This window comes from Electrona antarctica (genome assembly GCF_951216825.1).
Source record: "Electrona antarctica genome assembly, chromosome: 6".
NCBI classification, from domain to species: Eukaryota; Metazoa; Chordata; class Actinopteri; order Myctophiformes; family Myctophidae; genus Electrona; species Electrona antarctica.
The window spans coordinates 53,051,746-53,066,581 of NC_136811.1; the positions used below are offsets into that span (position 1 = coordinate 53,051,746).

At 49.3% G+C, this 14,836-nt stretch overlaps 1 protein-coding gene across 1 annotated transcript in view; it reads right to left on the reverse strand.

The window, feature by feature from the left end:
* Positions 1 to 14,836, reverse strand: part of LOC306925148 (uncharacterized protein) — a gene marked incomplete at its 3' end in the record, with an annotated part of 74,770 nt that overhangs the window by 28,359 nt on the left and 31,575 nt on the right. The window contains exons 4-14 of the mRNA XM_079503830.1: positions 13,044 to 13,236; positions 12,366 to 12,590; positions 10,001 to 10,212; positions 7,950 to 8,684; positions 6,685 to 6,936; positions 5,337 to 5,438; positions 4,852 to 4,984; positions 3,668 to 4,820; positions 2,584 to 3,091; positions 1,223 to 1,418; positions 407 to 731 (exon numbers count right to left, since the gene is read on the reverse strand). Of these exons, the coding sequence (XP_079359956.1) occupies positions 407 to 731; positions 1,223 to 1,418; positions 2,584 to 3,091; positions 3,668 to 4,820; positions 4,852 to 4,984; positions 5,337 to 5,438; positions 6,685 to 6,936; positions 7,950 to 8,684; positions 10,001 to 10,212; positions 12,366 to 12,590; positions 13,044 to 13,236 (4,034 nt within the window). The remainder of the gene's footprint in view (positions 1 to 406; positions 732 to 1,222; positions 1,419 to 2,583; positions 3,092 to 3,667; positions 4,821 to 4,851; positions 4,985 to 5,336; positions 5,439 to 6,684; positions 6,937 to 7,949; positions 8,685 to 10,000; positions 10,213 to 12,365; positions 12,591 to 13,043; positions 13,237 to 14,836) is intronic.

A 14,836-nucleotide genomic window follows, 5' to 3' on the forward strand; every position in this document is an offset into this window, starting at 1 on the left:
TTTTCATTGCAGCTCAAAAGGCTTCACAGACACAGAAAAAAATCCCAGGCCACAGAAAACCCACTGGATGTTCAAAGTCCAGGTTGTTTGGGTGTAATTGAGGTCATAAAAATGAAAAAATACAAATAAATGAAAATAAATGTCATGAAACCTTTAACCCATTTAGGCCTGACGTCGAAATTTTAAAAAATGTCTTTTTAAAATGAATTTTTTTCTGAAATACCTATGTTTCTATATCAGTGGTGAAAAAATATATATTCCAAATTTGCGCCACATTTTCAAGATTTTTCAAAAATAGCAGACCTGTAGATCTGCTATTTTTCAATAACATAATGCTAACACCAAAAGGGGTTCCCGCCCAAAATGGGATAACAATGACCGATATGAATAAAACTAACTAACTAACCTCCCTCTCCTCCTCCTCCTCCTCCTAGCCCCGCCTCCCCACGGAGCAGCAGCCTGCTGCGGCGCCCCCGGTGGAAGCGGGCGGGGTTGAGCAGGAAGTGATGCGGGGGGTGGGCGGCGTACTGGTGTGGGGGAGGAGGGGTGTGGTGCGGCGGCGGGTGGAGGTGGTGTGGGTGGTGGTGGGGGTGGTGGTGGGAGGAGGAGGGGTGGTGGTGGTGGGGGGAGTAGAGCTGGTGGTGTGGGCCGGCGGGAGGCGGCGCGGAGGACGGTGGGGGCGGCGGGGGGTGGTACCCTCTGGTGTAGAAGCCCAGCTCGTCCATGCCGTCCTGGAGGGGGCGGGGGCGGGGGGGGGGGGTAAGCAACATCAAGCAAAAGAAAAATTAGCGGCTCCGGATGTTATCAGATGGTTAGATACCTAACCTCTGTCTTAACTGGCCATGTCATTCCCTTAACCTCAAATCAGTCTTAACCGGTCATGTACATTCCCTTAACCTCGTATCAGTCTTAACCAGCCACGTAAATTCCCTTAACCTCATATCAGTCTTAACCGGCCACGTAAATTCCCTTAAACTCATATCAGTCTTAACCGGACATGTAAATTCCCTTAACCTCATATCAGTCTTAATTTAAAGGGGCATTCCACTAATTTTCAACATTTTATCATTAATATACCTTAGAGCTGTTAACATGGTGAATCACATCTTGATGAGATCATCAAATTGTGATTCACCATGTTAATGATTTTTTTCATAACAAGAAAAATACGTTAAAGACGTCTTTGACGCGGCGAATGAGTTTTAACACGTGACAGACTCACCTGGGGGAGGAGCTTGGAGGGGGCGGGGCAGCCGCAGGGCGCCCTGCGGAGGAGGGGCTGGCAGGGGGAGGGGTAGAAGGGCGCGGCCACCGAGGGGTGAGGCGAGTAGAAGCCGTTCAGGTTGATCCTGTAGATGTTGGAGGAGGAGGAGCGCCCCCCGGAGGCCGCCGATGGATGTGCCGTCCCGTGATTAGGCCTGTGTGAGCACCGTGACATTGTAGTTGAACCATTCCTTGTCATAATTACACAGATCATTACAATTCAATAATTCAATTCAATTGTAATAGACCAAACAGTGGACCTTGTGGTTAAGAGTGTCCGCCCTGAAACTGGGAGGTCGGGGGTTCGATCCCCGGCCGGGTCATAACAAAGACTGTAAAATGAGAACCCACTTGTGGGTCGCGGACACATCGTTATGGGTCCCCTTAGTTTTTGTTTCCTTCATTTGGTTTTTAATTATTATCTTTTTAAAACAAAAACTTTCCCAAAAAAAAAGCATTCACTGAATTTCATGAATTTATAAACGAACTCAAAGATTCTTTTTTTCAGTAATTAGTGAAGAAATCCAAGAAAAATCTAAGACATTCCATACTGTTGTGTGCTTGTAAATCTGCTATTGTCACTAGTTTGGGTCCCGGCCGGGTGAATGTCTAATTTCTGTTTTATGTCACGGGCTGAAAAGTTTGGGAACCACTACATTAAAAGACCTGGAAAGCATTACTTTAGCTTTTAACCACTTTAACCATTGTTTTAAACTTTGGCTATCAACCTATTTTGACCTGAGATCAGATTCTATAAATGTCTTCTACATCCTGACAGTTTTCTGAAAAAGCTATGTTTCTATGTCAGTCGTTCTTCGATTTTTCAAAAATAGCAGACCTACAAGCTCGTAGCGCGCCACTCGGTGGCTATGAGCGCCACCAAAAGGGGTTCCCGCCCAAAATGGGTTAACCCATTTAGGCCCGACGTCGAAATTTTAAAAATGTCTTCTAAATCCTGACAGTTTTTTGAATTACCTATGTTTCTATATCAGTGGTGCTCAATATTTCATGTCAAGGACCCCAAAAAATATATGAAATTGGCCACCGACCCCCATCTGAAAATATGTTGTTCCACGAACCTCTCAGAAGCAAAGATCTGAGTTAAAAAATGTTAGCTCTGAAAGAATATATATTCAAAGATTTTCACCACATTTTTGGGATTTTTCAAAAATAGCAGACCTACAAGCTCATAGCACGTCACTCAGTGACTCAGTGCCGCGCTATGAGCTTGTAGATCTGCTATTTTTCAATAGCTAAAGCATAACATAATGCTTAAAACACCAACAGGTGTTCCCGTACAGAACGCGTTAACAGTCCTACCCGTGATGCCGTCTCCCGCCGATGACGACGCCGTCCTGGAGGAAGAAGTCCCGGGACCCCCTGGACGGGGGCCAGCCGCCGCCGCCGGCCACGCCCCCTCGCCGCCCGATGCGCAGCGACTCTCCGAACTGGCCAATGAGCTCGTCCAGCTCGGACAGGAAGTCCGGGTCGTGGCGCGAGGGGAGCAGCAGGTTGTCGTTGCGGTGCTTCTTGCGGTGGTGCTTGCTGCTGCCGCGCGGTCTCTTCAGCGAGGAGGGGGCCGCGGCGCCGTGCCCCCCGCCACCCGCCTCCAGGCAGGGACAGTAGTCCACCACGTGGGGGGGGTAGTGGTGGTGGGGACGCTTGGCGGCGTGCTGCTGCTGCTGTCCCAGACAGGGACAACAGGAGGGACAGAGGCAGGGCGGACAGGAGGACAGACGCTGATCCAAGTCCCTCCGCCTGCCGCCGCCGCCGCCGTGCCTGTCCCTGTCCCGGTGTCTCTCCGATGGCGCCATGGCTGGGGGCGGGGCTTCAATGAAGGAATGAATAGTTTATTTCGGTCATTAAAGCATTATACATAGTTAATTACAACACACTTTACAGAAAATATTTGGACCCGAAAAGGTGTAAGGCCGAAGCCGTAGCTTATAGTGCCTACCCTTTTTGAGTGGTGCAACCACTCCAAGGAACAGCAATGTCCGTGTTGTTAACCTATGTGACTATGTATGTGACTATGAGTACCAGTAGGGGCAAAATTGTGCTGTTGTGCCAGAAACAGAGAGAGAGAGATAGTGCTGCACTGTTGCCTGCTAATGAGAGAGAGAGGGAGAGAGAGAGAGAGAGGGGGGGGGATCAGGGGGAGAGGGGAGTTGCACCACTGGGTGTGATTTTTATCTTGTATTTGACATTTGGTTGCATCACTGTGATAATACATTTGAAAAGGTTTATAATAATGTTTAATATCTATCAACTATATTATCTTTAAACATTTTCTTACATTGCACTGCACATTGTTTCTGGTCATTGTCACAACTATTCCATATTTCTGCTGCCAAAACCGATCTTTTTTTAATGTTGACTGTTGCGAATTCACACATCAGAATACCTTGTCTGTGGACGCTGCCGCCGGGCAGGGGCGAGCCGCCCGGAGAGGGCCGGTCCAGGAGGAGCAGGGAGGAGGAGGAGGAGCGGGAGGAAGGCGAGGGGCGCGTCTGAGCGCCCGCCGCAAGGAGACTAACCGGCGGCGCGACCGCGCCCATCCTGAGGGCTCCGGCGCCCAGCCGGCCCCCTCTGGTGGGCCCCTCGCCCCCGCCGCCGCCCGACACGCTGTTGCAGTCGGTGCCGATGCCGCTGTCGCTGGGCAGCGTCTCCTCGCTGTGGTGAGACTCGCTCCGCGGCGAGGCGCTCGAGCCGCCCGGCTCCTTCAGGAGGTGGTGGGTCGGCGGGGAGAGAGACGAGGAGGAGGAGGAGGAGAGCTTGCAGGAGGCGTGGTGGAACGGGAAGTGAGGGCGCCCCAGGCACGGGCAACAGCCGCTACTAACGCCAACGGCGCTCTTCTTAACGAAGGAAGAGGGAAAGAGCGAGGAGGAGGCGGAGAGCGGGGAGAGGGACAGTGAGGAGGAGGAGTAGTTGGAGGGCGGGCGGGGGGAGGTGCAGGAGGAGCTGGGGGAGGGGAGGCAGAAGGAGGGCGGGAAGACGAGGGGGGAGGCGTGACGCTGATGATGCTGCTGATGATGCTGCTGCTGCTCGGGCGTGGCGAAGCCCCCGCCCTCGCTGTACGGGCTCTGGGCGCCGCTGGAGTGGGTGAGGGAGGGCGAGGGGAAGGGGTGGCACATGGGGGGGAAGAGGGCGTGTCCCGAGGAGAAAAGAGAGGAGGAGGTCTCGGAGGAGGAGGAGGAGGAGGGAGGGTTGCCGTTGCGGATGCCGCTACCGAACGGGCCGATTCCGGGCTGCTGCTGCTGCTGCTGCTGCGCTGCACCGTGGGAGAACTTGGAGTCGGTCGCGGTTGTCGCCGTCGCCGCTGCTTTGGGCTTGCGGCCGCGCCTCTTGCCCATGTAGATGGTTCCTCTCTTGCTGACGTTGATCTGGCGTCCCTCCGCCCCCCCCCCCGGCGCCGAAGGAAGCCGCGGACAGAGCGGACAGCGCCTGAGACGTTGCCATCGTCTCCGCATGCGTCTTGCGTGCGTCTCCCTCCGCCCAGCCTCCTCCTCCTCCTGCTCTCCTCCCCTCCCTCCTGCCCCGTCCCCCTCCTCCTCCTCCTCCTCCTCCGTACCTTACGGAGCAGAGCGCCCCCTTGTGGAGCCTCTTCCTCTGCCTCTTCTTCATCTCTCCGATCAGCCTCCGTATCTTCAGATCGCGGCTGCTGCTGCTGTCCTTGTTCTTGCGCTGCTTCTCCTTCTCCGCCCCGAAGCCGGAGCTGCTCCTGTCAAGTGATGGAGAAGGATCAGGAATTTGGATTTCATTGTCGAGTCACGGGTTTAAAGAAGTGGGTGAAGTGGGTTTCAATTTACTGTGGGGGGTTTTGAGCAAAGGAAAAAATAATCATAAAAGATGTTCTCCTCCTATGTCCAGCTTTGAGGGTTTGTGTAAACACAAACATTGTCCTAACACAAACATTGAATGCCATTGACGATGAATGGCCATCTTTGAGTGTTTGTGTAACACAAAAGTGATGATGCAAATTGTGATTGGCCGGAATGAGATGATGTCTAAGAGCGCCCCTCACTTCACACGGGTGTGATTTTTTTTTTTATTATAAAAAGCAGCACATCTACCTGTCTTCAGTTCCTCCGTCTCCCGCGGCGTGCTCCCGAGGAGGCGGAGCCAGGAGGAGGAGGGGCCTTTTGGGAGGACGTCCTCTCTTCCTGGGGGCGGGGCTGTCACCAATGCAAATTTAAGTTGACGATTAATTGTCATGATCACACAAATAATTGAGATTTACTTTTTGGACGTTGAACATTGGAACGTCATGAATAAAGAATACACTTCAATCAGGACAACCCATGAATGGAATATATATGTATTAAATATAAAATGAGCAATATATTTATTATGGTTTGGTGATGTATTGAATCTGCTTTTCAGATACTCTGATCAAGCACATCAGTCCCAACCATATAGACTCTGAATCCCCCCGTATACCAAAACAGTAGATCCAAAACGACAGGTGGTAGCTGGGGTGGAGGAGGGTGAGCAGCAAAGTTTTAAGCAGACAGCAGCGCAGCAGTATCAGTGTGCAGCAGCAAGCAAGCAGGATGAGCAGTGCAAACAGTGGTGTGCACAGGCATTTAGAGGGGCAGGTGCTCAAGTGAAAAAAGGGCACATTGTGCAGCGCGTGGAACTGGCCGGTTGCCTTAATAGTGTGAGATTTATAGATTTTGGGGCCTAAATACTATATTAGAAGCTTTTTATCAAGAATTGATCAATGTCACCATGGTCCACATACTGTACACTGTAAAAAACAAACAAAAAGGGCACATTTGTCCAGAGGGAAAAGGGCAGGGGGTGCTCTAGCACCCCCTAGTGTCTATCTGTGCACGCCACTGAGTGCAAACCTCCAGTTTAAACAGCCAGTATGAAGATGGAATGAGTGTGTGATTGGATGAAGTGAATCATGTGACTGAGAACGTGATGCTGAGGCGGCCCAATGAACGGCCGCCGGCAACCGCACTGAGTTTCCTGACTGAACTTGCTCTGTCTGTGACAGGTGCAACGCTCATTTGCCTCGTAAGTAATCAAAAAATGCACATGGCAGATATGACAAATAACTGAAATATACAAATAAATTACTGACATTCATAAAAAGGTTAAAAAAAAATGCGGAAATAACTGATCTACAGTACAAGCTTACAACGCACCACTTTGCGTGCTATTTCAGCTTTTTTAACTCATTCTGTGCCAATGACAAGATTCTCGTCATTTATTGATTTCAATTGATTCAGAAAGATATCGCTGATAGCTAGCAAGGCAACGCTCGTTTCCGCTGTGGTCCCGTCAATGAAACGTTTCCCCGCGGTCCACTTCTGTAACAAGTGCGATCTTTGGCTTTTCAAAAACAGTTGCAATTATCTCAAACAATTCAAAGCGATTAGACGATCGCGTGATAATTGTTGAGAGGCCTACCTGGGGGTGGAGCTTAGCGAGGCGACGGGGCTGGGGGGCGGGGCGGAGGAGGAGGAGGCAGCGGCCATATCCTTCCTGGAGGGCGGTTTGGGCGGCGGCGCTCCTTCGCCCGCGGGGAGGGGCGCTCCGACAGGGAGGGGCTTGGGCTCGCCGCGCGTGTCGGGGGTGTGCGACCTGGGGCGACCCCGCTTCCGGGCGGGGAACGTAGGAGCGGCGGACGACGCGGCGGGGCAGGGGTCGGAGGTCACTCGGCTGTGGGCGGAGGAGGGGTGCAAAGGTTATTGTAGTTAACCAAAACTACAGACTTATAGCATGTTATGTAGACAGCACTAGAATGTATTTGTATGTAGTCATAGCACTTTATAGTATACAGTATATGTAGTATATTATATATGTATAGTTTATATATATAGTTTCATTATATAGATATATTCCACTGTTATGGTCTTAGCTTACGCATGTTTCATGATAACTACTTTTTATGTATATGATTTTTGTTCTAGCTTAATGTAAATCGCTCTGGATTAAGAGCGTCTGCTAAACGCCTAAATTGTAAAGTTGAAAAAACTAATTGGAAAAATAAGGAAAACCGATAACTAACTGAAGCTGTATTGTGTGTTTACAAAACTAACAAACTGAAATGATAGACAGAATGTCCTTTGTTTTAGTTTTTCTCATTGATTGTCCAACAGTAACTGCATTTATATAATAATCGTTGCTGTCGGGGAGAAACCACCTAACTCCACTTTTGAGGTTTTTTTGCAGTGCTATTGAACACCCTTTATGTCTGTGTGTTGTTTAAAAAAATATTGAACCAATGAAAAGTAATAAATTATTAAAAAGTGCTTGGGACAAAACCTTGTAACTCCATTGGACCCTCAAACTGTCTGCTAAAGCAACTATCACCTCTCCCCCTCTCATGCAAGTAATTGACAATATATAAAGTCACAACACCAACTTTGATGAGGCAGTATTGCTTTATTTAAAAAATATAAGGTTTTCTTCATCTCGTGAAAAAAGTATATTTTTCATTAAATGGTATCATTGTTTAGAATTTATATTACACAATACTTATATTACTCTGACCTTTTTGAATCCTGCACCTGGCAAATAACCCAAAGTATGAAAACAATTCAAACTAACACCAACACATAATAGAACTAAACAAAAATAAAAACAAATGAAAAACTAGCAAACCAAAACGGAATTTGAAGAAAAGAAAAGGGCAAAACAAACAAAAACTAAACTATAACAACTATTCTAACCTTGGAGGAGTGGCGGCGGCCTGCGATTGGTCAGCCTGCGGCGGCGGCGGCGACGGCGGCGGTGGCGCCGGCTGGGCGGAGTCGGGAGCCGTGGGCGTGGCTTCCCTCAGCTTGGAGGTCCAGCTGGGCCGCCGTGCCTTCCGCTTCTTCAGGGGACGACTGTCCTGCTCCGGAGGGCGGGGCGCGGCGCCGGGCGCTGATGAGGAGGAGGAGGGGGAGGAGGAGGAGGGGAGAGGAGGAGGCACGCACGAGGGAGCTGCAGCGGCAGAGGAGGGGGAGGTGCTCGGAGGCGTGGTGGGGGGTCTCGGAGGGAGATCGGAGCTCGGACTCTCTGCCGCGGCGTTGCCGGAACCTCGCTGCGGGTCCTCTTGCGCTCCTCTCGCCTCCTCCTCCTCCTCCTCCTCCTCACCCGTCTCGTCCCTCGTCGTCTCGTCGCTCCGTTCTCCTCCTCTCTCCTCCCGCCCCGTCGCGTGTCTCGACTTCCCGCTCTTCTCCTTCTTATTTCTCTTCTTAACGCCTTCGTCCTTGGAACCGTCGCTCGGCTCCCTGTCCGCCTCTCCTCCTCCTCCTCCTGTTCCTGTTCCTCCTCCTGTTCCTCCTCGGTCGCGCTTGGACTTCTTGTCTTTGCGCTTGTCCTTCTTGGCTTGTTTTTTCGTCTCCTTCCCGAGGTCGTCCTCCCGCTGTTTGTCTGTCTGGCCGAGGGAGGGCGCCGCCACCGGGGACAGCGGGGAGGACCTGTGGACAGGGCGGTCACAGAGACAAAAAAAGAATGTGTTCTAAATTCTGACAGTTTTCTGAAATACCTCATGTTTCTGTATCAGTGGTGCTCCATATTTCATGTCAAGGACCCCCAAAAATATATGTAATTGGCCACCGACCCCCCCATCTGAAAATATGTTATTCCAGGAACCCCTCAGAAGCAAAGATTTGAGTTAAAAACGTTCGCTCTGAAAGAATATACAAGCTCGTAGCGCGGCACTCGGTGCCACGCTACGAGCTTGTAGATCTGCTATTTTTCCCTTGGTTTGCGGAAGTAATTTCTCTATGGAGAATAACATGCGGTCGTCTTAAAATCGTCTCATATAAGAATCGTGGTCCAACGATAAACAAACTGTCTCGGCGAGGTGTCTCTGTATGGTTTACAGTCAGTCACTCATATTTGACGTCTGTTTCTAGCGAAACTAATTTGGCAGCAGTAACAATAGCGTTTTCTCTCAGTCAGTTGATTCTTCATATCTATACGAGTGAAACGGCCGGGATGAGTTGTTTCTTTTTCAAACACAGTTCTTATATGAGGCGATCTAAATAAAAGTAAATGGTGCATTTATATAGCGCCTTTATCCAAGGCGCTTTACATAGATTGTGCATTACATTCACCCATTCACACACCTTTACATAGATTGTGCATTACATTCACCCATTCACCCATTCATACACACATTCACTCACACATTCATACACCGATGGCGGCGGAAACCATGCAAGGCACCAACCAGCACATCAGGAGCAATTAGGGGTTCAGAGTCTTGCTCAAGGACACTTCGACACTAACTCTGGGGGAGCTCGGGTTCGAACTGGCAACCTTGCGGTTACCATCCAGCCACTCTGCCCCCTGAGCCACCGCCGCCCCGGATCTAAGATCCTCTCTATGGGGATCCTCCTGTGGAATACCGCCCTCTATTGACATCAGACTTTGGTGCTCTATAAAATTTAAGCTGATAATTGGGTACCACAGAGGGGGGGGTGGGGGGGGTGCCCGCGGCCAAATACATTTCAATTCGGGCGTCCTTGGCAAAGAAAGCGCTCGAGAGCCACCGATGTAACTAAGGCCTCATTCACACCTGAGACACACTTGTGTCCTGTGTCTTCTGTGTGAGAAACATTTGTGTTTGATGGAGGGGAGGGGGACAGAATACAGCCATCAAACACAAATGTTTGGTCAAACCATGTGACTCCCATTGGAAAAGCATTGAGGCGGCCATCAAACACAGGCAGAGCACAGAACATATGTTCTTTGTGTGAATGAGGCCTAAGGAGACATGTGCCCGTACCTGTGGAAGACGTTTTTGTCGCCTGTCTTCGGCGTGAAGGCGGGCGAGGAAGGCGCCGGGGAGGAGGAGGAGACAGACCCGTTGGTCAGCAGCCCCTTCTGACCCGGAGGTGGGCTGGAGGAGGAGGAGGAGGTCAGGGGGTCCGTTTGGAGGGGAGAGCCCGGTCTGTCTCTCCTGGTCCGCTCAGGAGGAAGAGGAGGAGCCACCTCCATCTGAACAACAACAACAACAACACAAAAATAAACATTCACTGTTTGCACACAATAAGACTCAATAACCAGAACAACTCACATTTCTTACTTTGACTGCCAACTGTGCCAAAGACGAGTTTGGGCGATTTTTGGCCAAAGTCACATACTGCCAAAGACGAGTTTGGACGAGTTTTGGCCAAAGTCACAGACTTTTTGAGGTTTTTATACTTCATGGCGCTCTTGGCTAACCTATGGTCTTTTGACGCTTTTTAAAATATATATTGATTACCGTTCACAACTCTGTTATGCTAGCGCCTGTAACACTCTGGTTCTGGTGCAGTGAAAAAAATCTGTGAAAAAAATAATCACTCTGCCCGCGGAAAGCCAGTGAGAGGAGATTTCTGAGACCACGCAAAATTATGGGCACTGTACTGTATTTTGCCCGTAAACCTCAAGTTTAGCAGGCATATACAGTTAATATACGGTATATATATACAGGTGTGAGGGTACAATTCGGGAGTTTACCGGAGTTTGTTGGAAAGTTTAACGGGAGTTTCCTGTAATATACACACCCGTATTCCATGCTTTTTGCGCAGTGCGGTGTCCTTGCGGTCTCGCTGTGCATATAGGTTTCGCATCGTGAGCTTGTAGATCGGATATTTTCAAATGGCCGAAATGTATTCACCTGTTTCCTAGGCGTGTTTTCCACTTCCTGTCGATTTCATTGGATATCATTGGAAATACTCCAGTAATGTAAGTCATAACTCAAATTGTACTTAAGTACACTACTTGAGTAAATGCGCTTGATACACACGCTCGCGCACGCACGCACGCACGCACGCACGCACGCACGCACGCACGCACGCACGCACGCACGCACGCACGCACGCACGCAAGCACGCACGCACGCACGCACGCACGCACGCACCACCTGTGGAATCCATTAGTAGAGCGGTGAATGACAATTCAATGATCAGGAGGACAAGGACACCTGTGCGTGAGCACGTGCGTGCATTCGAGTGTGGCGAGGACGCAATGACTTTAAGTGTCTTTATTCTGACCGTCGGTGAGAGAGAGAGAGAGAGAGAGAGAGAGAGAGAGAGAGAGAGAGAGAGAGAGAGAGAGAGAGAGATATTGAGGACAGGGTGACTCTATCAGGGAGAAACGAGGGCAGAGTGTGGGGGGGGGGTGGAAGGGGAGGGGGTGGGGGGGGGGGGGGGTGAGGGGGGAGGGGGTGGACACAGGAATGGGGTTGACACAGAAAGAGGAGAAATACAAAGAGAGAGAGAGCGAGACAGAGAGAGAGAGAGAGAGAGAGAGGGGCGAGATAAATGAGAGCAGGTAGAGAGAAGTCGAGGGGAAGTAAAAATAGAAGAGAGAGAGAGAAAGAGAGAGAGAGAGAGAGTTGCACCTGTGCTGTATGTTATAAATGAGCCCTGTTGTTGTGACACCTTCATTCATCTGAAGCAGTACATCTGTCTGTCTGTCTGTCTGTCTGTCTGTCTCGCTCAGGCAGTCTCTCTGTCTCTAACTGTCTCTATCTGTCTCTATCTGTCTATGTCTCTATCAATGTGTGTGTGTGTGTGTATATAACTATATATATATCAGGTGTTGACGTCACTGTTGCACTATTTATAGTAGTGTTTACGCAAATGAATGAAGGCACTGCTTCAGGTTTCATAGTTATCTGACCTTATTATTGTTACACATTGTATTGGAGCATACAAGAGCTGAGGCTCACTAATAAGTAGGGATGGAGCTCGATAACCGATACCCGAAAAACAATCTGATAACAAGCTTATTGAGTACCCGTTATCAATAAGCTTTGGGCTTATCAAGCCTGTTATCAAGCATAGCGGCCCATGACGTCATGTTTAAACAATCAAGACAAGAGGCGATCAAAAAATAAATGTAATCACCCACGCTGGCACAAACATGTCGGTCTAAAAGTGTATCGATACCTGCCAACCAGCGCTGTCCGGGTAAACGGAATTTCGCTTTTAACCCATTTTGACCTGAGATCAGATTCTAAAAATGTCTTCTAAATCCTGACAGTTTTCTGAAAAAGCTATGTTTCAAAAATAGCAGACCTACAAGCTCGTAGCGCGCCACTCGGTGGCGCACTACGTGCTACGTGCTACGTGCGTGCATGCGTGCGTGCGTGCGTGCGTTACCTGCTGGTTGAGGGCGACAGGTGCTGAGGCCGGGGCGGGAGGAGGAGGCGGCGGCGGCGGGGGCGTCGCCGACGATAACCGCTGTGACGACGGCGGTGAAGACACGGGCGGCGCTGTGGTGATGTGGGCGTGGCTCTGCTCTCTGGCTCCTCCTACCTCCCCCTCCTTCTCCCCCTCCTCTTCCCGTGTTCGGGGGCTGCCGTTGTGGTGCTGGTCGTTCTCCAGCTGCAAGGTTTAGTATCAGTTCACCCATTAAGACATTTTGGACCAGATTCTACTAAATGTCTTCTATATCCTAAGTTTTCAGGAAAAAAACGATGTTTCTATAATCAGTGGTTCTCGAACTCTTTCATGTCAAGGACCCCAAAAATGACATGTACTGTAATTGGCCGCTGACCACCCATTTGAAAATATGTTGTTCCAGGGACCCCCCCCCCCCCTCCAGGGACCCCTCCAAGAAGCAAATATTTGAGTTAAAAACGTTCACTGTCACAGAATATATATTCAAAGATTTTCACGATTTTCCAAAATTATCAGATCTACAAGCTTGAGAGCTATACGAGAAAAAACTCATATTGTAAAATATGTACAGTATACACTCAAAAGTATACTGCAAGTAATACTAACGAGTGTCTGTCAAACTAAACTAAAATGAAAAAAATCCAAAACTATTCCAACCTTGTCCTGCTGTCCTCCTCCGGCCTTATCTCCGCCTCCAGCCCCTCCTCCCGGTCTGTGATTTGCTCTGACGGGGGTGGTAACTCCTCCTCCCGGTCTGTGATTGGCTCTGACGGGGGCGGTAACTCCTCCTCCTGGTCTGTGATTGGCCCTGCTGGGGGTGCAGGAGGTCCTGGCTGAGTTGGAGGAGGTCCTGAAGGAGGAGTAGCAGGGTTATTCGTTGAGACACACACACACACACAGAGTGCGGGGCACATATATATACGCAAAGCAGCGGCAAGACAGCACCTAGAGCAGGTGTCTCTTCCTGTTTTTTAAACAGCCGGTGGATGGAATTGACGCTCGTGCGTGGCTTCAGCTTGACATGTCGATAAAGCTTTTCCGGGATTTTGCCGACGCTACAAGTTGAAGCTGCGCGCGAGCGTCATTTCCATCCACCAGCTGTTTAAAAACCCGGAAGATATGCCTGGTCTAGGTGTTTCTTGACGCGACAGTGTAGTTGTACCCATCCGGGTATTTCGGGGCATGGCCGCATCAGCCATTGCTTCATGGGGTGAAAACAACACAACTTGCACCATTTCTTTCCCGTCATAACATATGTGACACAAGTGGTCGGGGCCAACATAACTGGCATCGGTAACATGATGAGCGATATGCAGCAGCATTTGAGCATCATGAGCCAAATTGTTTTGGGGGGGCGAAGTTGCGGAATTTTGGTGGAGGTACAGCTCAAAGGAAATGACGTTGACGCTTTACAAATCTGTTTACATTCTCCGTGAATGAAGCAAGTGTTGTGATTTGTCACATTGCATCCGGAGGCAATACATCTGACGGATGTTCCGGCCCGACACTTCCGCCGACAGGTTGTGACCAGGCTTTTCTCTTTGCAGAGGAGTAAGCCTGGGACCGAGGCTAATCAGAGCAGGGGCATTATGATGAAGATGGACGATATCTACTGGCTATGATTAACACTTAGACCGCTAGCATTTATTGAAAAATTAGGATCTAATTCACTAATTCACATTTTTCCCAGTTGAGCTCTTATTTTGAAAAGCCACATTTCCAGACTTCCGGAAGTAGACATATCCTAGTAAGTTTAACGGGTCTCGTTCAACTGTTGTTTACAAGATGGGTCTATGCCGGGGCACTGGAGGGCTCCTCATCGCCGGCTCTGTGCCATCAAAGAAACGTTGTTTTGACCAAAAATGCCATCTGGGACAAGGAATAGGAGATACAGGTGATTGAAAGAAACCGATAGAATGGATTATTATGGCGAGGACGATCTAAGATGGGCGATCCATTGTCATGACAACAACAGATGCTAATGCAAGTAGCATTATGGCTTGATCGATCGAAAGCACTATAAAAGCGCAATTGCCATTGATCAACGGCAATGGCGGTAAGCGTAGTATTAAATAATAGGCTTCAATTGACCTAGATCTACGCCAATGGCGCGGAGAATGTTAATACAGTTTTTAAACTTTATGATTGGGTCCTCCTTCTTTCCCTAACATTTAAAAGTAACAAAATAACCAAAACTGGAATTGGGAAAAACCTTGGAGTCGACTGAAACAAAAATAGGAAATGTCACCCCCTGTGTGAAGTAAGCGGTTGTCTCACAACCAGGTGTTGCAAATAGTGCTAATTAAAGAGCAGGCAGGCACCTGCTGTCTCCCTCCCTCTGGGGCTAATAATCCTTATATGACTTAATGCCTCAAAATTGCCCTCTATAACTAAAATTAACTCCTTGATACCCGAGAACGAGATAATCTTACCTTTGCACACAAGTAGCC